The sequence below is a fragment of the Agelaius tricolor genome, unplaced genomic scaffold, assembly GCF_023055355.1.
Source record: "Agelaius tricolor isolate 1412-34295 unplaced genomic scaffold, bAgeTri1.0.p SCAF_3, whole genome shotgun sequence".
Taxonomy (NCBI): Eukaryota; Metazoa; Chordata; class Aves; order Passeriformes; family Icteridae; genus Agelaius; species Agelaius tricolor.
In genome coordinates, this window is record NW_027269263.1 from 37,600,628 (window position 1) to 37,622,293 (window position 21,666).

Consider the following 21,666-nt stretch of genomic DNA (forward strand, 5'->3'; position numbering starts at 1 on the left):
TGCTAACCCCATCGATCCAGCCCTGTGCTTTGGCAAAGCAGCATAAGGGAGTTGGAGATCCATGTGTTGTCCATAAAACTTGAATGCCACTACCATGGTCTTGACTCTCCACACAGATTTCCAGGGGTGGAAAGGAGGAGGTAGGCCAGAAATGCAGAAATGGAGAAGTAAACATTTCTTTAACCCAAACACACAAACAAATTCTGGGAAGCTATTAAATAGCATAAACATGGTTTTCTTCTTGAAAGGGCAGGTAATAAAATGAGCAGAGCAGTGAAAGGAAAGACTCTTTAAATTCAACCCTAAGTTAATTCTCTCCCCTTCCCCCCATCCCACTCCATTGCTGCTTGATTAATTGTGTCTCCTGTCTGTCCCCGTTCAAGAACATTCCTGTTAAATTGCACATCTTTTTTATTTGTACTATTTTTAAATGCCTTTAACTACAGAGTACCTTCATGATGAATGCTGAAAACCATCAGCAAGCAAAGTGGAAATCATGTACCAGGACATTGTCATAGTGATAATCAGGCTGCAGGACTTAATGTGATGCATTATTAATTGTCACTGTAATGTGAGGATACATAATTACTAATTCTGTAGGCTTCTTTGCCACAAGTCTGGGATATTGTATGTTTTGTGTAGCATAAGGCTGGTAGCCTGCCACAGGCAGCTGAACATGTTGGTAACATGAGGAGGCTTTGCTCTGAGGATTGGAGTGGCAATTGATGGCCCAGTTCAGATTTTATGAGAACTCAACACTCTCTTAAGTGTTTTGTGACTGTAGTTCATATCTGGAATAATAATAGTCAGGGTAGGTTGTAGCTCCCAGAATAAATCTTTAGTGGCAACATGATTTATTTGCCTGTTTGGAATTAGCTCCATAACAACAATCTGAAGGTTTGCAATGTAAGACTGCTGTCTAGCTTACCTGAAAAGCATGTTCCAAAATGATCACTAGCTATTGCTAAGGTTTTTTCCTTTTTTTTTTCTTCATATCATTGAGCTCAATTATGTATGTATATATATGCAGTTTCTCTCATGATTTCTCATCCATTGCTTGACCCAAAACTTTGCATGTCTTAATTATCTTTTACAATTGCAAAACCCAGGAGACTGCTGAACCTTCCTGAAAGCTAGGTCAGCAGTTGAGGAGCCTGAAGCTTATTAAATTTCCTAGTACATTCTGTACTAGGAAATTAATTGTGAGGTCGGTGCAGTGAAGGATTTGTTTTCTCTTCATGTTTCTGGTAGTTATTCAGCCTATTTGTTAGGTCAGAATCTTTTGAATGAAAATCTAAAATACATCACTGTGGTGACTGACTACACTCTTATTTGAGGATTCTGTCCAGATAAAAGAAGAAATGAAGACTGGTGTTTGAAACAGACTACTTCTGATAGAATACTGCCAGTGCTAGTAAAAAAAGATGTCTTGTTCTCTGAGTTTGCAGAATGTCAGTTCTTTTTGAGAAGAATTTCAAGCTCCCAGATATAAAAGAGAGCAAACAGCAATGCATATGCACACCAAAACAGGTAATTGCTTGGTGGCTGCAGAGGTCAGCTCAGCTGTGTGAGGAAAAGCAAGGACCTTTCTGTGCATTTTGCCTCATCTGCGTGCCCTGACTACTGGCCCTTGTTTGTTCACTGAGTCACTGCCTTAATTGCATCATATTTTTAATTCTCATTGAATCGGTGTGGTTTTGGGGAATTAATTTCTTTCAAATAGAGGAGCTGTTTTTATTCTCAGAGTGGGGAAAAAGAGTTTGTTTTTTCTTCCTTTTTTAGACAGCTAATATATTATCTGTGGTTTTCCTCTTTGCTAGTTCAAAAGTAAATGAAGCTTTGTAGGAATACACAGAAGTTTTTCAAGACTAATATTTAGGTTACAGTAATGCCTGCAGAAATCAGCTGAAGTTAAGGCCCTAGAGCATGTCACACAGAATGTCTGTATGAGAGCAGCATTATGGTAGTCATCTCCCCTGAGTGCTCAAAATACAGACTTTGCAGTTATCTAGGGTGCTTCTACTGTTGCTAGGGAGAAATAAATCTACTTTGGAATGAGATGAGCATAGTCTGAAAATGTAGGGGTTTTTCTGTCTGCCCAACATAAGGGCAATTTAGAGAACTGTCTTGGAGGTGTGCAGTGTATATGTCTGAGCTTAGCTGAACTGGTAGCAACGTCCTCTTTGTTCAAGAATTGCTACTCCAAAAAGTACAAGATCAGTGGACCACCATAATTGATGTGTACATGACAGGGTGATGTGTCAGTGAAAGTCTGAGATACAGCTCAAGTCCATGTGAACTTCTCTGCCCAAAGTTGTGCTGCCCATTGGCTTAGAGGAAATAAATGGTAACATTTCATCTTCCCTTTTTGTCAGGGGCTATTTTCATCTGTTTTACAGCGTCCCAGTCTCATCCTTAACTCCCAAACTCACATGAGGCTTGATCAGTGTAGGACATATCCAGAGTTGAGATCATAGTAATGAGAATAAATTGTTTTAATAACTGTTGTCTTTATCTTCTAAAAAGCTGTAACACAGACTTTGCTGGGGGGTTTGCTTTGGAGAACTCATGAAAATGGAGCGCAGATCAAACTTGTTCTTAATTGTAAGTTTCTGTTCCAGTTTGGAGGCATGGGGAGAACAATGACAAAACATTTGCTTCCTTTTGGTGGAAGATAAAATATTTCAATCTCAATCAGAGTTGATATGCCTTGGGGATTTCCCCCCTACAAAGAGGACACATTTCCAAAGGAGTAGCACCTTTAAAGGACATGAGGACAAAAACTGTGGAAGCATTATCCATGGTGCATCATAACATGGATTTTGGGCAGGGAGACAAACTCTTAAGAGAAGAATGGGAGCAGAAGTGGTTTGATATCCCAGGAGGCACAATGTAGTTATTTTGAATAAATAGTTTCAGTTTTCAGCTGAAATACTTTCACTTTGGAAAACTTGTTTCTGTTGGCAAAATACTTTGCATTTTACATTAATAGCAATCTATTTTTACAAGCAAGTTTTAAAATTGCTAATCCTGTTAGCCGTTAAAAATTACACAGAATTTTACAGCCAAGTGTTGTGAATTTCGAGGGATTCTGAGCCCAGAGCAAGGTAGTACAACTGCCAGTCCTGCCTTCAGGTGGGAAGTTTCACAACTGGTTTATTGATGAATTTGCCAGGCTGGGTAAGTGTGGGGGGAGAGGGGAGTGGTGTCTGGCTAAGGAACCATGTTCGGAAATGTGGACATATGTTCATTTTTCCACCATTCTAGGATGTATCCCGTGTTATCCTTACTGTGGTAAGTAAACAGTACTTGAGGACAATACCCCCTTATCACAGCATTTCAGTAATGAAGAGTGCATGAGGGACTGATGAATTCCTCCTCTTGGAGGAGCTCTCTGCTGTGTAGATGACTATGATGTTGATGCTTTGATTAAGAATATATTTGAACTTTACCACATCAACAATACTGTAGGCAAAAAAAAAACCACCTCAACTTCTATGTGATTTTTATTATCATGGCACCTTAGTGGAGTGGCTGAAACAGCAGAAAGTAAAAGGAGCTGCAGTTCACAGCCCTGTCCATAAATTTGAAATAGGCAGTGCTTTGGACATGAAGAGCTGGGATGAAGGTGGTGCCTAGACTTTATGCTGACCTGTAGTGTAAGGGAGCAGTGTTAGATGAACGAAACAAATCACATCTGTCATTCTAAATTAGACCACATGTAATTTTGAGGTTCTTTGATTGTAGTGAGATCTGGGTTATGCTTTCTTATTACAAGGTATTTTACAACAGTATAGCCTCATTCCTGTCCCTTGCAAAATTGTTTCTTTCTAAATCTGTATTAGTCCACCCACATCCGACTTGCAAGGCAGCCCCACTAACAGCTGTTTCTGCATAGCTGGGAGAAGGTGCAAGATTAAAATAAATGGAGGGGAAGGAAAGACAGGAAAGACTCTTTTCCCATGCTGCTGCCAAATATGCTGTCATGCAAAGGTGGGTATCATTTAAGGCAATCTTAAATGATTACCTAAGGATTGGTAGGTGAATTTCTCTCCACACAAAAAGTTGAGCTTATCAAGAGTATGGCTCCTTGGTATTTTCCAGATATTTTGGAACTTGTGATGCCCAGGGCTACTCTGCCTCCAGCCCTGGGTTAATGCCCTAAGTGATAGGGTACTCCACCATTTCCAGTACTATACAGGAAACTTTTTAGAGGACTGTGAAGAACCAGGCAGTGAACATAGAGGCTAGATCAGATGAACTGCAGCTGATCCCACTTGTGTCTGTCATCCTCGAGGACGTCTGTGCTGGTGCTGTTTCCTAGGCTGGCACAGGCAGGAAAAGCCTGAGTTGTCCCATCTGCCAGCATGGATGGACCTTATCTACCAGGTATGGAAGTGGACTTCACATTTATTCCTGGATGTCAAATTGAGGTCCTTTGTCTCATTCCTAGCAAAAAAAAAAGGTCTGTTACAAAGTATCAGGTGCTGTCTTGTGTAGAATTTTGATCTTTCAGGGTGGTAGGTCTATCATATATACAAATGCTGTTCTTCTACAGCCTGTGATGGCTGTAAGGTAAGAAAGATTGTAAGTTCAGCCTTTCATATTCCATTTTTTTTCTTTGGCTTTTTTTTAATGAGGTTAAGGAAAAGAAAAAACATGCTGGGGATGGTAAAAATAAGCACCTCTTCTTTCAACCAGAGTTGTACTGACACCATGGGTATTTCTGTGTTTCAGAAAGAATGTTACCTCTGGGAAAGCTATTTGTGTTTCACCTGCTGCCTCTGTGGCACCAGTCACCTCTCTCACAACTGCTTAACACTGAGCATCTCTTTTCCTTTCCTTTCCTTTCCTTTCTCCCCCTCTTGCTTCTCCAGGACACAGATGGGATCAACCTGTACTACTGGTCCTTGTTTGATGGACATGCTGGCTCAGGGGCAGCTGTGGTCGCTTCCAAACTGCTGCAGCACCACATCCTGGAACAGCTGCAGGAGATTGTGGACATCCTGAGGAACACAGCTGTCCTCCCACCCACCTGCCTGGGAGAGGAGCCCGACAACCCATCCAGCAACAGCAGGACACTGACCCGGGCAGCCTCCCTGCGCGGCGGTGTGGGAGCCCCGGGCTCGCCCAGCACACCCCCAACACGCTTCTTCACGGAGAAGAAGATCCCACATGAGTGCCTGGTTATTGGGGCCATAGAAAGTGCATTCAAGGAAATGGTATGTATGTCTCAGGGCTCTGAAGTCCTTGTTGTTTACATTGAGTCACATCACCTGGAGATCATGAAGATTTAGATTTTTTTTTCTTTTTCTTTCATTGCTTTAACAACATCTCAGTGTGAACAGAACTGTTTAAGAGCCTCAACAGCCTGCCAGGTACACCCCTGGGAGGGCTGGAGCTGTATCTTAACTCCCAGGTAGTACTGTGGAAATGGTTATGAATTACTTGAATTTTCAATGTATAATACTCTTCTTTTTAATTTTCTTCTCCCCTCCTTTTGTAAGATAAAGATCAGTATTGCCTTACAGTGCAGATTTCAGCACTGGCAGTTGTTATCGGGCTGAGTATGTGGGCATGCACTTGCTAAAGCCTCATTGCTCTACCAGAGCAGCAGCAAAGGCTGCTTGGTCCAGTGACCCCTAGTTCACATTGGTGTTGGAGTAGTGTCTGAAGAGTGTCTGCAGACATTTGTGGGTGAGTGGGGCATGAAGTTCATTCCTACCATCTCTCTGACTTGTGTACAGCCTGAACAACTGTCAGGAAATCATGACCCCATGGGAACAGAATATCCATCTATTTCCCTATGGAAGCTGGTTTTTCCTCTTCTGTAGTTGATGTAGTTCCTCCACAACTTCCCCCTTCACTTCTCCACATTACTGAAAGTCATTCTTGTCAGGCAGAGCAAAGGTTTGGCCTGCCAGTAAGTACATGTGGATCAGGTTTTGGGAGGTCTGGTAGTGTTGTGGGTTTTTTTTAAATTTTGTTGCTGTAGTCTCCGAAAAGCCTCTTATTTGAAAAGGAGGAGTGTGAGCTATTCAGTGTTTCCCAGTGGTTTTATTTGTTGTCTGAAAAGACATATCTGATCATTGTTTTTCTTGATGTATGAATTTCATCCAGTACGTGCATTTAATTAGAGACTACAGTTGTTGTTACACGTAGTACTTCACTTTGAGTTCTGAATAACAATTATCTTTTGCTGGATTGTTCTTTCTTCCCAAGGAAGTGCAGGCAAGCAGACCCACCAGCTGGGTTTGGACTTGCAGGTGGGTAGGTCCAGGAGCAGCATTCACAGCCATGGCTTAGGCATACTTCAGTGGGGGTTGTGTGGGTGGGTGGGTTGTGCACTGTGGGTAGTGGGCTCAGTTTCTGCTAGATGAAAAGAAAGAGGAGGATGCATGAAAATCTGACAGTTTAGCACACCTTTTCAGAAAGGGAGGATGAGATTGCTCCCTTCTTTGTTGAGAAATGAGGGAGAAGATGACCATGCCCATCCACTGCACCCTAGTGTGTTCAGATCATGCTTAAGAAGAACACCAATTTCATGCTTCAGCTGGTGTAACTCTGAGGCCAGAAGAGTGCCAGGCTCTGAGAGCCTGATGTGATTCTCTCCTGTTGAAACTGTTTCCAAGTGTGGGTAAGATGAGAAGTGGAGTTTTGTGGGACTGGGCAATGAAAGTAACAGAGGTGTAGAAGGGCTGTTTCTCTACCTCTCTTAGGAGAGCAGAGTGTGTTACCCATCACTGCCTTCCTGAACATGTCTGAGTGAACAGGGCTGTTATTGCACTGCTTTATTTTGACTTCACATCTCTGGTAGGTGTTCACACAGAAGACCATCTCAGCTTATGCTCAGAGATCTGGTTGTGAGGGCTTTTGTGGGTAGAGTATGACAAATACAGAAACACTGGATAATTCACTACAGTTATGGTCTTCAGGTATTCCTTGTACAGCTCAGGCTAATCTGTTCTCTCTGTTTCTAAACAGAACATTTTCCTCACTGCATCTTTGATCACATGCTACATATCAAGTATCTTAATTCCCACGTGCTTTGTATTAGAGGGCTGAACTTCATCATTGTCTTTGATAAACAAATGACTACTCCAATGCAATGTAATTTCAGCATTAAGTTTTACAGGAAATCTTATAAAAACGGCCAGCTTAAGGAATGCAGTAGATAATTAAATTGTATCTACTTTAAGCTCTGAGGGGAATTTTGCACTTATACTTGGTTTAGGCAAAAGAGTGTTTTCTTTCATCTGTATAAGGGAGCAATTCATAAAATCAGCATTTCTGTGTCTCATCTGTGCTTGCAGTGCTTGATCTTCCCCCTGCCTCTGTTTAACTTCCTGCTAGCTTATACTCCTTTTAGTCTTTGCATGAAGACTTTGGGCCTCTTCCACAGCACATTGTTTAATCAGCCCTTGTTTGTACTGGAACATGATAGATGTTGTTGAGTTAGGTCAGGGCAGTCAAGATGTTCAGTGTGTACAAGGGTTTTGTGCCAGCAGAGTGTATCAGTTTAGGTGGCACTTGAGGAAAGCTCACGTTTCCTGGACACATTGGCAGACTTCTTGGTGGTTTTTCCTGAATCACCAATTGCTGCAAAGGATTCTTGTGAACAGAGTGAAAGTAACAAGTAGACAAAGATACTGTTTTTTAAAGAGTCTGACCTGACAGGTTTATCCAATGATGGCTTTGTCCCCTTTTCCTAAGAGCATTTTTTTCCCCCCATTTCCATTATATTTTTCCCCAACTTGCTTTTGAATTCTAGTTAAGGTCTCCCTGTTTTTTTCCTCAAGTCTCAACTAAATGCAATTCATGGCTTTCAAAAGGCTTTTAAAAATTATTTTTCCTTTATTTGATGTGGGGTTTTTTTGACAGTTCTTGTCTAACAGCTACATGCAGTAAAACGCTGTGGAAAGCTGACACAGATCATCATTGCCTAACTTAGACATTTAGCAATTAAATTGTCTCCATTTTGAAGTACATCTAAATGATATTTTCTGTGTTGAAACTGGAATTAGGAAGTTTGTGCTGTGTTTTCAGATAATTTAATGCTCTGTCTAAAATACAGCAAATGTCAGTAATTGTCAGTATCACAATTGTTCCAGTTAAAAGGAAATAAATAAGCTTAAGTTCTGAAGGTGTCATAAAAGTCAAATCCTCTAATTTTCATCTGTTGAGTTTTAAGATGTGCATTTATAGATTCAGTTCAAAGGAGCCAGGAGAGCAGTTCCATATTGGATAGAAACATCAAATTATTGTCCTTTCCCTGTATTTAACCTTGTATATATGTGTGATGCTGTATGTATTTGCAAGAAAGGTTAAGAGGACAGAGCACCTTTTCTACTCTGAACCCTATTTAATTTTAAATGGGAAGAAATGGCACAGAATTAGTCTGTATGATTTATTGGGAGGTATACATCAACATTCATTGTATTATGATTTTCTTTTTTTATTGAGGGTTTTTTTTTACTTAGATGAAATCTAGACAGGTGCTTTTTTTAGATTGGTGCCATTTTAATTAATTGAACAGTCTTGAGAGAATGGCATGTGTTGTACAGTTCACTTTTTTGAAAGTTTCCTCTCATTATATAGCCAGTAGAATTGAGAGTTTAAATAGAATTACAGGCATTTGATGTAAAGCATCCTAAGGAGTTAATCTTATGTTTATGCCTTCTGAAACTTTTTTTTAAACCAGATATCTAATACTATGTGTGTAAAGCTGCCTTCTGTCATAGCAAGGTTGAGATCCTGGAGGAAAGGCTGCTGCTCTGAGGATAAATACAGGTGAAAAGAGGGTGGGAAGAGTGTGGCCAGCAGGTTGAGGAAGGTGATGCTCCCTCTCTCCTTGGCCCTAGTGAGGCCACACCTGAAGTGCTGTGTCCAGTTCTGGGCTCCTCAGACTGGAGAGGGTCCAGCACAGGGCAGTGTGATAAATAAGTAATGCAAAACTGTGAAAAATGAGTAGCTGTTTCTCACAGCAGCAAAGAGGATTGAGGGACTGGGACATCTCTCTGTGAGGAGAGGTTGAGGCAGCTGCGCTGTTTAAGTCTGGAGAAGACCGAGAGGGGATGGCATTAATGTGCATAAATATCTGAAAGGCGGGTGTCAAGAGGATGGTGCCAGACTCTTTTCAGTGCTGCCCAGCTGCAGGATGAGGATAAATGGCCATAAACTAAACCACAGTTCCACCTGCACCGGAGGAAGCGCTTCTTCACACTGAGGGTGGCAGGGCACTGGAACAGGCTGCCCAGGGAGCCCATGGTGTCTCCGTCTCTGCGGCCATTCCAAACCCTCCCGGTTCCCGTGGCCGGCCCTGCCTTGGCCTGCGGCTCGAGCGATGCTCATGGAGGTGCCGCTGCGCGCAGCCTCCGCCAGGTGGCAGCAGCGGTCCGCGCCGGGCCCGAGGAGGCGGCCGCGGCCTGTGGGCGGTCCGGCCCCGGCCTCGCCCCGGCCCAAGGCGCTCCCGCCGCTGCCGGGCCCGCTGTGGAAAGCCGCCCTGCACGCCCTCACCTGCTCGGTTCGTCGCGGTGCCTTCTGCAGGCTGCGGTTCGCCCTCCCGCATCCCGCACCAGGGAAGGGGGGAGCGGGCCTGGGGCAGCCCTTGGGAGCAGCTGCCACCCGCTGCAGCACGTGTCCCGGCACGAATGGCAGGGCTCCGGCTAAATTAACTGCTCCTGCGGGGAAAAATAACAAACTAAACAAACAAACAAACCCCACCCGAACCAAAACCACCACCAACAACAAAAGATACACTACCTGGAAAATGAGGAAAGCTTTGTATACACTCTGTCTAGAATGAGCCCCTTTACACTCATAAAGGCTTTAGATGCGTTTTGGGGCTTCTGCCCATGTTTGTACTAAGTTCCCAGCACCACTGTTACAATGTATTTCATTAAACGCCAATGTCTCTACATTAGAACGAATTGGTGGCATTGGTGAGCTTAATTTTATTTTGCTTTATTTTTCTCCCCCAAATCTTGTTGAGCTGTTAGGAAGCCTTGCCTTCTTTCCTTGCTGTTGAAAAAGAAAATGTCAAGCAAAGTATGTAATATTGAAACATGCATAGCACTCAATGTACTCTGACAAGTCATGGTACTAAATTGAAGTTCTAGATGGGAGAACCCAACAACAGCAATGATTTGAGAAAACTCAGTACACAGATGCAGTTTAAGTCAAGGATGTTCTGAAAAAGACGCCCTGAGGATTATCCATATTCTCTCCTATAATAGATGCTTCTGAAATCTGCTTATTGGAAGAAATGCATTTTAATTTAGACATTCCAGCACTTGCAAAGTATATGTATGACAGAGCTGAAACCAGGTGAGGAATTGCACATTGCTTGAAGGTCTTGGAGGATATTCTGAACTGTGGAAATGAAGGTTTCTTAAAATTCCTGGCAGTGCTTGGAAAATCTGTAGTATTTGTAAGTTTAAATTATTTTGATGGTTAGAAATGTCAGATTCCTTTGAACTTTCTTTTCAGCTTAATTTTAAAAAATACAGAAGCCATGGGGAGGAGAATCAGCTTTTCTATGGCAAGATTAGATAAAGAGGCATTTATAACAGGCCCATGTCTGTGACCAAAGGTTCTGCAAGATATGATTTATAGCTTCGAGGTGTTTTCCTCCTGGTCCTTACCACCCATCCCCCCCGCCAAAAAGTTGGTGAATGCAGTAGAACCCATGTCCCTGTGGCAGCCACGTGTAGTTTGCACACACAGCTGAGGATAGCCTGCTGGGACAGCACCTCAGCACTGTGTTCATGGCACAAATGGGACATGTGTGCATTGGCCAGTGAGGAGTCAGCGAGTTATTTGTGACAGACACCTCTGCCCACTGGCTCAGGACAGTGCCCAAGTGCTGCTGAGAATCCCTGCTGCTGCACCACGTCAGCTCCCTCCCCTCAAATCAAATTTGCACCTGTCACAGTTTTTATTTATTGTAGTGTTTTTCTTCAGATAAATTTAGCTCTAAAATAAAGCTCCAAATTTCATACCCCAAGGCATGAACAATTTGAGCTGTTTGTTCCTTGGTGCAGATATGAAAATGGCTGAAGTATAGATCAGACCAACAAATATTCATTAAAAATACCACATAAAAGTAGGCAGGGTTTAGCTGGAAAAGATCTGCCAGTACTTGCAATAGTGATGTTAAATGATGCTCCCTATTTGAATCCAATATTATAAGAAGAGACCAGTTTGAAATGGACACAGGAGAGAAGGGTAATTTGTAGTGTGTTACTACCTGAAGCTAAACTACAGACGGCAGAATTAATTTGTTTACGTACACTTCAGTGTTTGTTTAAAATGTATGAATGAAAGTAGCTCATTTACTTACTTGCTGTGTGTTCTGCAAGCTTCCTTGGTGCATTGTATGTGTATTTATATATATACATGTGTGTGTGTTTATGTGTTTGGTTTTTTTCTTTCCAGGACTTTGACTGTTGGTGCAAAGTATAATTTGCATTCTCCACTTCTGTTAAGCAGAAGGACTCTTTTAATATATAATGTTTCTTGCACTCAGAATCAGTTTAGTGTCCACTCATTCCCTGTGTTTCTGAAGGGTAGCCTTGTGGCACAACTGCATCTTGCTGTTGTTTTTTAGCTGTATACCCCACAATCCTAGCATTCCTCTTGGGAAGTAGGTAGTTATTCATGTTGTAGCTGGGTCTCATTAGTTATCTGCTGTCTATGTAAAGCACTCTCCAATTATACCATCAGGTACCTGTTGCTAAGCTTGCTTTATCTTTGCCTTCATTGTGATTTTGCTGTAGCAAATTCTCTTGCATCTGTGAGAGGTGCTGTTTATTCCTTAATACCTGATGTTTTACAGTCTCCTGACCTGATTTTCCTCAAACATCTTTGTATAAGTAATAGGAACTTCTCAACTTTCTGTTCTTCTCCTAGCTCATAGCTGCAAGAAAAGGCAGACAGCGTGACATACAGTTTAATAAAGGCTCTATTGTATTTTTGGTTTCTACAGGAGACTTCATTTTCTCAAGCACTAATTGCAATGCTGTCTTTATAAGCCTTGTTCTCTTCTCCCCCAGGATTTGCAGATAGAGCGAGAGAGGACCGTGTATAACATTTCTGGTGGCTGCACAGCCCTGGTGGTGGTGTATTTATTGGGGAAGCTTTATGTGGCAAACGCTGGGGATAGCAGGTAAGTGTGTTGTTTCCCCATCTAATCCTTCACCCCAAACTGCCCAGGCCTGGTGTTACTGAGTCCCTTAAAGCAGGCAGCATCACAAGAAGATTCTGTTTCTTGGCTGGACACTTACAACTTCTCACAGAAGTGAATGCAAGTGCCAGGGATAGCATTCCAGTATCTTGAGCAGTGGTTGCAGTCAGGGAAACTGATAGCACTTCTGGTCCTGCAGCAGTTTCTGAATGACTTGATGTTTGCAGAGAAGTGGAAAGGTGCTAAAACGCCATTGAAACAGAAGAGGTGTTGGGTGTGTAGTAGAATTGTGTGTTGAACACTGACAAGGTGACTGTATCTGGAACAGCTGGTAGGGCTACATTTGTTCCATGGAAAGTCCTTTGGCTCCTGTTGCCAGGCCTAGTCTTGATAGGCCATTTGGCTCCCAGATTTTCACATAATTGAAGGTAGTGATCAAATAGCTGCTACTCTTGCCCCAGGGGAGGAGGAGAGGGAAACAGGCTAATCACAGTATAACTTTTTTGCCTTGTCCTCTTCTAGCTCAAGTACTTGTCCAATTCTCAGAACCGAATGCTGCTGCTCAGGAGCTGTTGCTTTACTTTATTTTGAAGTTGGGTTCTTGAAGAATCATGATAAGGAGCATTTTCTTTGTTTTCTGATGTTGCTAAAGATAGGAGCATACTGGAAATCTCTCACTTGCATTCTTTTCCCCTCTCTAACCTGCCCTTACCACCATTGGAGAGAGATAATGAGGCTCTTCTTGCAAGACTTCAGACTTCACATGTTTCTTTTGGCAGTGCACTGCATAAACAGGGCAGGGAGAAGAGTTCACATGCGATACTAATTGCTCATGTATTCTGTTCATTAATAGCTGAGTAATTAACATCTGCAAGGGTATTGAGCCATGTTGTCTTGATGCCTAAAGAGGCTACCTGGAACAGAGGGTAGACAGTGTTAAAGGAGTAAAGTAGGTATTTATTAAAAGGCCTTTAAAGGATACACCTTGGGCAGTACAAAAGCCTGGCTGTGGCTCCACCCAAGATGGATGACTGGTCATGATTTTTCACACTTTAAGTTTTGGTCCATTTACAAATTGGGGTTAATTGTCCAATTGCAGCTTCAGGTTATGAAGTCCCATCCTCCCAGTTTGCTCTCCTCAATTCACTGTTGTTTACACTTTTTGGGGCTGAAACTTTAATGGTATCCTTGGTTCTCAGGCTGGAAAAAGATTGTTTTGTCTAACTAAACTGTGAAGAGAACTTGCTTACACTTTATATGAAATTCAGAGTTACATACTAATGCAGTTCAGAATCTGAAAAATATGAAAGCTAAAACTTAAGGCATCAGTCTTTAGGTGAAGACTGCTATGTTTGTGTTTAAGGTTTGTGCATACACAGTTCATGTTTGTAGTGTGTACACCCACATACTTACAGAGACGACACTCAAGGGTTTTGTAGTTTAAACCTAAGATTTTTTATTGCCTCTTTCTGCTTTACACTGTGTAGGAAGGCAGATAAATCCTTTGTGCATAAAATTCCTGTTCTTTTCATGTTGGTGATTGTTTTTAAGATGTTAAATTTGCTGTATGTGTTGCAAGTTGTTCACTCAGTTTCTATTGACAAGTGTCATATTTGAATCTCCTTTTTGTATCAAATGTCAAGTGAGTCTTTACAGGGTAGCTGCAAACATGTTTGAGGTGATCACCTATCTGGTCAGCAGAGCTACTAGCTGAAATACATTATATTTCTTCTGCCATTAAATGAGAAATAATCATGTTTTCCTGTGCTATTGCCCTTGAAGTACAGTTGAGCCTCTTTCTCTGAGTTGGCTCTCTCTTAAAAGTGTTCTGTGTAAAACTGGGCATGCAGGACTTACATCTAAGTAGCCAAGATCTTTGTTCTTAAATGACTGGAATTGGCTGCTTCCAGTTCCCTCAGGATTCCTTCTGTGCTCCGTGAGAGCAGCCTCAGCTCCACTGCAGCCTCTGATACCCAAGTACAAGACACTGCTGTTGGCGGTGATCTGGAGTTGGTGCCAGAGTATTGGTGTCACTGTAGTTAAACATACTAAGTCTTCAACAAGTTTTGCATGTTCACTAAGTCTACCCAGAACATCTGTTCAGAAAAAGAAGGAGGGCAAGAAACAAAAAGGAAACCATCAGGAAGATTGGGTGTTGTTTGAACCAGGATTCAAATTCTCGTTCCTAACATCTTGTTGGTAGTAAAGTCCCTCCAGATTCAAAATAGTTTGGTTTTGCACTTCCCAAATGGATCTCACAGAAAGTCTCTGGTATGCTGAGGAGAATTGTTTCAAAATGTTTCATTTTCAGCTAAGTCCATTCCTAGACTTTCCTTGCTCAAAAGAAATTTTAAAACTTTAAAGTGTAGATCAGTTGGTTTGGGTCTCTCTCCTACCAAATCCCTTCTTTCCCACTTACAGGGAAAAAAAACAGCTGTTGCAAAACTTCTGGGTTGTTGTCATGACAAAAACGACATTTTAGGACTAGACAAGCCACTCTGAGGTCGTCTGCCCCCTGCCACAGTGCACAGTGCATTCCTGTATTTTGAAGAGCCCAGCTATGTAGTCAAGAAATTTTTCTTGTGCTAGTTGGGAAAAATAAGTTTCTTTTTGCTGTCTCATGCCTCGTATAGTCAACTTCATTGTTTCTACAGATAAAAGGGAGGGCATTGAGAAGTACAGTAAGGAAACTACTTCAAGAAATGGTTATCTGCTCTCGAGAAGAAGGGTGGATTTGCTTCTTCACTCAAACAGGGGACTTCATCTTGTTGCTGTTGGAACTAGATGATGAAATCCTTAGTTTTTTGTTTCTCTGAGTTCACCTACTCATTTGTGCCTTTCCCCTCTCCTCATTCTCCTTCTTCTCTCTCTGCTACCCCACTGGAAAAAGCCTGCAAATAAATCAAGTTTCCCACAGATAGGAATCCGTGACAGAAGGTTTTGTGTGGGAAATAAACATTTTGGGTTCATGCAAACCTAACCAAAGGTTAGGCTTTATAATTTCAGGGAACTTCAAAACAGCAGAAGCTTTTAAAGTGGGGTTTTGAACAGCTTCTGCTGTCAGAGGACCAAGGTATGTGCAACAAACTGTTACTATCACAATGAGACTAAGGACACGTTAAGTGTGAGACTTGAATAATAATGTACTGTGTGGTGCCAGCTATACCTCAGACTTATGTCTGTGGTATTCAGTTTATCCACCAAAGCTTCTCAAATCTAATCATTTCATGCCACGTACCCTGGCAGTGTTGTATAGCAGCTGTCCTTTTGTAGTTGATGTGTAATTACATCATGAAAAGACTTTAATTACCATATTACTAAATTACCAGCCAGCAATCCTTTCAGGTTCAGCCCTAGCTCACTTCTGTATGGACTATTAGGCTTCTCCAAGCTGAACACTTTTGGTTGGTGTAAAAGGGAGGAAAAATTGTGCTAATTGTAGGTTTTGTTATGAACTATTATTGAGCTTGATGTTATGGCATCACTAATGTCAATGATATAATTAAACTTCTGCTAACGATGCAATCACAGTTCTGTAATAATTACATGTTAACTGCACATGATACCAGAACCCTACTAAAAATGAGGTGATGTATTCAGAGCCTGATAAAAACAACTTGGAAGGAACTGCTTTCATTCTCTAATGGCTTGTCTGATCATTCTTGGACTCTGCCATAAATATACCTACTTTTACAGTCAAAATTCATATCTGAATATCGGCCAAAGCTTTTTCTAATGTTTCTTTCATTCTCTTTCATCTTTTCAGTGATTAGCATTGTCCATGCAGGGTTATCTGATTAGGGACTGATAGTGCTATAGTCAGCTATCCAATATATAGTGCTTTTTTTGGTGAGCATCGAGGCACTGTGTTTTGCTTACCAGCATGACATATTTGCTATGAAAACTAGGCCATTGGAATAGCTGCTTTTTATTTATTTTCTTTTTAAAATATGGAGTAGCAAATCTTCTCTGGTCATGGTTTTAAACAGTGTTGTTCAATTCTATATTGCTAAAGTGACTTTTACGTCTAAACTGCCATGGCATGCCTTGTTAATCTCAGTTCTTTTTAGTTTTATGCTCTTTATTAGGATGTTGTTTTATAGCTACTGATGAAGCAGTTGTTAAGCAGGGACTTAATGTTTTTACTGATTACTGCCCAATTATTGTATAGCCTCATGCAACATAACATTTGTCCAATATCACTGCAGTGACTGTAATGCAATATGATCATATTAACCACGTTTGGCACAGGCATTGTTCTGGCTTTTGTGTTGTCTGGAAGTGCCTGCTAGGAGACTGCAGGCACTTCCGTTTTGTGCTGTGCTTGGAGCCACGTAGGGAAGCTGTGCCTTTATCATTATACAAGAAGCAGAACATCACAAGTTGATTTGACTTTTCCATACACCCTGAAACCCTCACTAAATCTGCAAATGGGTTCTTGGGCTTTCCTGATTTATTGGCAGAACATGGCATGAAAGCAAAGAGCCTGATGTTTCAAAGGCTTCAGAGACTTGCAGGGTCACTGAATTTTTTGCTTTGCTTCATCAGCTCTTTATTATCATCTTTTTGCCTCCTTGCTTTTGCTCCCCAGGATTTATGTTTTCAGGGCATATTCACACTCTACTTGAACATACCTCCTCATGTCCAGAATAGATTTTCTCCCCCTTTTCCCATGTGTAAAATTACGGCTAAGGTATTTTGGCTTATTAAATGGTGGGAGCTCATTGAGTGAATATTTTTGTGATGGTTTTGTGTGGGTGCAGGTGAAGTAATTTCATTGGTACTTCAAGAGACCAGGTGTGGGAGAGTGTGTTCATAAGAGTCTTCTCCCAGTGTAATAAAATAGTGAATTGAAAATTGAATTTGTTTACCATTTCAATTCTTTTTGGATTTTCTGCTTGTGTTGAAGCTTACTACATTTATACTTCCTCTTTGTCATGGTGCTTGTCAGCTGCTTCCCTCATGGTTAGTTCTCATTATAGGAAGTCAGATTTGGGGTTTAATTTGCTTTTATGAAGTAAATGAGAGTGGCATGGAAACAGCCACATATCTGCTGACTGGCAGTGTAGCTTAAATAGAATTTCTGAGAAGTCAGAATTGATGATTCTGAGCCATTTTTGTGGTTCATGGTATCTGACCTCTTCCTCAAGGCAGTCCAGCAGGGTCGTTTTTGCCAGAAGTGCTAACACTGTAAGGATGAAAACTAAAAAGTGTTCTAATACATTGCTGTTATAAAATTAGTTTACTTTAGTCCTTGGTTTACTGTCTAGGAAGCTTTATTTTTCTGGTTTTTGTAACTACTCATCTTCTAATCGAAATGGTGTGTATTTTCCCTGTTTCCTGTGAGTAGTCTCAGGCCTAAGCCTTCTCTGTCTCCTTATATCTGTGTCTGCATGAACAATAACTGTGCTTCATACTAGAGACTTAGAGGTCTCTAGAGGAAAGACTAACTTAGTTACTAAGCTTCTCCAGTCTGCAGTATTTTGAAAAGCATTCTTTTTCCTGTTTTCTCCTAAAGAAGGGGCAGAGAAAGTTGCAAGACTGAACAACACACTGGGGCCATGCAATCGGTAGGGCTTTCTCTTCATTCTCTGAAGTTCTCATTCCTCCAAATTCTCAGAAGATGCCCTCCCATAGGCAAGAGCAACACTTATGGACTGCAGTTTGTCCAATCTATGGTACATCCCCCTATAGGTTATTATTAGTTCTCTGACAGAATCAGTTGAAAATAAAAAATGTTTGATCATTTCAGGGCAACAGATAACAGAAGTCTGGTTTGCTTACAGGTCTGTATAGTGAGGAGAGACTGAATTCAAAGCAAGGCAAGTCTCTGCCATGTACATTCTCCTTCCCTGCAGTTTGATAGGTGGAGAGGTCAGATCCTGACTAGCCCAAAATATTGGAAAAGATTAGCCATGTTCAGGACCCATGGCCGTGTCCTCTCTCTCTGTTCCTCCTGTCTCTTTTTGTTAGAAGCATGATCTGCAGGCCTGCAGGAAACCCTTCTCTCCTTTTCCTGCCTGGTCTCCTTCCAGGGAGAAGCAGGAGCACAAGATACATTGGAATAACAGCAGCCTCAGGTACTGCAGGATTTTGTGCTGGGTAAAGCTTTTGAAGGCGCTTCAAGAAACACTTAAGGTGAGGTGTGAAGAGAAGGTGTTGGATCAGAAAGAAGTCATTTCACTCAAAGGACAGTGCTATGGAAGAGCATTTTCTAGTTATCCAGTGAATGACAAGTTCCAGGTTACTGGCATGTCATATCTAGCACTGACTTGGCAGAAATTATTAATTTGGTAGTAAATGTTTGCAGGCTTTGAAGACAAAACAAATGTCCAACTTCTTTTCCAAGCTCTTGTTTTTCCTGGGAGAGCATATGCCTTAGCAATACCTATGGCAATTAGCTAGGTATTGAAGCCATTGTAAACATTTTCAGAGAGGGGTACATTCAGTTAAATCTTTGATCCTTATCACACAGGCATTATCCTATGTTCCAGATAATGAGGAAGAAAATTTTTGGCTATTCGAGTAATACCAGTAAACTTTCAAGCCACAGTTCATTGGTATTGGTTTCCAGAAATAAAGAATTTTATTAACTTTAATTCTCATGGGTTTTCAGCCTTTAAAAATAAAAAGAAAGAAAAAATCTCCAGCAAACTCCAAACAAACTGTCTTTTAAATCTGTGCCTTTGTAGCTGACCACAGAGACATGCAAGTTCTTCACTGCAGTGTTGCAGGGCCAGGACCAAGGCATGAAAAGCAGACTGAGTACCTTGGTTCTCTAGCTCCCATCTGTACTGAGGGAGGAGGAGCAGAGGGAGAACCCAAGGCTTGCTTGGTGTGTTTCAGAGTCTGCTGTGGTCCTTACTATGTTGAAAAGCTTTTCAGGTCACCTGAATTCAACAAACTGCAGGCAGCCCAGGCTGTTCAGTCTCAGCAGCAGCTATGCAGTGCTGCTTGAACCCTGCTCCTGCGACTTTTGGTGGCGGCTCTGGTCACTTCTGTGTGGGTGAATGAAGCTGGGCTTTGGTAAAAATTCACCCATGAGGAGTGAGCAGAGAGTGTGAGTTGCAATCTTTGCTTTTACATCTCAGTCCAGCTTTTTCCAATATCATCCTGCAACTGGTATCGAGTTAAGCAGAAAAGCTGAGATCAAAGTAGATATGCCTTTAGGTGCTAAAGTCATTCTTTTTGTCAATGGAAAGACAGTGAAGAGCAGAGAGATAAAAAATCCTTGTTACTTCCATCTTACATGGACAGCCATACCCCAGCCATATTACTGGCAAAATAAACACTGACTTGCACAGCAATGCCTTCATCCACTAAGCCCAGGTTTAGTTGCCATAGTAACTTGTCTTGGAGATGAATGTGATATCCTGGACAGTAGGGAAAAAGACTTTGATTCCACAGATACTGGTCCTGAGGCTCAGAGCTGGCCGCAGAGATGTGACTGCATTTCTGTGTTCATTTCCCTGGCATGGCCTGAGTAATTGGTGGCATGTTGTTCAGCCATGATACAGAAACGTGGTGGTCCGTCATCAGTGCAACCTTGTACTTAGCTCTGTTCAGATGAAGAATACACTGAAGTCATTGGGGCAAAATGAATCCTAAGAGAGCAGTAAATCCCCAGCCCAAGGGTATTGGAGCCCACGGTGGGCAGGTTTTGTGTGCTAGCAGTGTCACTATAAACTGGTTTGTAATAGCTTTCTAGCTGCCAGCTGAAGCCCTTTCTGAAAGATTGATGTGTTGAGATATAAACCATCAGGAAAGTAATTAATTACACAGCGTTTTAGTTTAGTTCATTCACATTTGGGTTAGTACTACTGGAGCTGGAGTAGACATTACTAGAAGTGTATAGGTAAATTTACAAAGTCACTACTTGTTCAATAGCAAAATTTACTTTCCTGGTTAATTAAACAAGAACATTGCATACAGACAGCCAGTGCCATCACATTAGTGGGAGGGTGGGCATAACAAAAAATATATAATTAGCCCTAAAATAAAACACAGTTAATAAAGTGAACTGCTAATAATTGCTCCATGCTTTGGTTTCATCAGCCAAGCAACACACTTGAGGACCTAAAGGAGAGCAGGGAATTCACTCACAGTAGAGTCTCATGGGAGTGGAGCTGCAGCCCACTGAAGAGGCACTGACAACTAGAAGCATACTGCTCCAGGGATCAAAAATGATGGAGCAGCGTGTCTTCTCCAAGCTATCTCCTCTGTGGACAGCCTGCAAGCTCAGCATTACATTTAATTTTAAACTGTAGAGTAGTGATGCAGAAACAACTGAGGTAATTTAGTTCCATTGTCGGTGACAGCCAGGTGCTTCTCATTGTTAGATGCAATATAGGGCAGACTGCCAACAATAGAAAATCCTTTTAACTGCTGCTTACTAAGTTGTTGTGAATATATGAGATGGAATAGCAGATCAGTTCTAAAAATTCTGATTTCTGTTATTCTTGGTGGCAGTAAGAAAAATCCTGACTGACTCAGGTGCTACTGAACATGAGAAGTAAGCCCTTCCATGGAAATCTGTGTTATTCTGCTTACAGAAACAGTTTCTATTTGCCTATTTGTGGTGCTGTATTAAAAATAATGCAATTAATTCAGTAAAATCAGACCACCAGCATAGTGGCTTTAGAGTGTTTCAGCAGCCTCGTTGTGTCTAGAGGCCTTCTCCAAAGGAATCACTAAGTAAGCACTAGAAATATAAATATGAATGAGTCAGGTAATTGGAAACAGCGTAAAGCTCTGCATGTGTGTGTACAGGAACAGCTCATGTGCTTGCAAGTGCCTCTGAAAGACAACTTTCAGGGGGGTTTTCAGGGTCTGGATTACATCTTTGTCTGCTTCTTTTCAAAGGCAGGAGGAGGTTCTCATCTTGCCACAGGAGAGGTATGGCATGCTTGGCTCCATGCTGTGGCAAAGGCATGAAGAAAGGACCTTGAAGGAAATTCTTGGGAATGCCCAGTCAGAGTCCTGGAGAAAGGGCTGTGCTTGGCAGTTGCACTGCTGAGATACTAACCCTTGGAGCAGCTGGGGTGGCTGGCAGTCTGCAAAAAGCCTTAGCAGAAGTTTGGGAGTGATCTTCATTGTTCTGGCAGGAAATGCCAGAGCACGCTCCTGTAGGAAATTACTTTTGCAATACTTCACCAAGGCAAGTTCTCACACCTTTTTTTGGCTTGAGGGAGCTGAAGTTCCCCCAAGTGATGAATGAAAGTGTCTGAGCAGCCTGCTATAATCCACAACGTAACATGAAACTACATTGTCATGGGAAGAGCCACAAGCAGACTGAGTCTACTCCCGCTTAGCGTTGACTTTGTTTGGCTGAAAGAAAAATGATCCAGTGTTTCTATCCTGTCACAACATTTCTGTGAACAGGCTCATGTTTGTGCTCAAAAATACAAAGAAATCAGGGTGGCACAACTGTTGAGTGTCAGTAAATAGAAAATGAGGATAAGAGACCATTTTCACTGGCTCTC

The 21,666-nt window shown here is 41.7% G+C and overlaps 1 protein-coding gene across 1 annotated transcript in view; it reads left to right on the forward strand.

Moving 5' to 3' along the window:
- Positions 1–21,666, forward strand: part of PPM1H (protein phosphatase, Mg2+/Mn2+ dependent 1H) — a 131,414-nt gene that overhangs the window by 61,562 nt on the left and 48,186 nt on the right. Inside the window, exons 3-4 of the mRNA XM_071423520.1 lie at positions 4,878–5,222; positions 12,054–12,166. Coding sequence (XP_071279621.1) covers positions 4,878–5,222; positions 12,054–12,166 — 458 coding nt within the window. The remainder of the gene's footprint in view (positions 1–4,877; positions 5,223–12,053; positions 12,167–21,666) is intronic.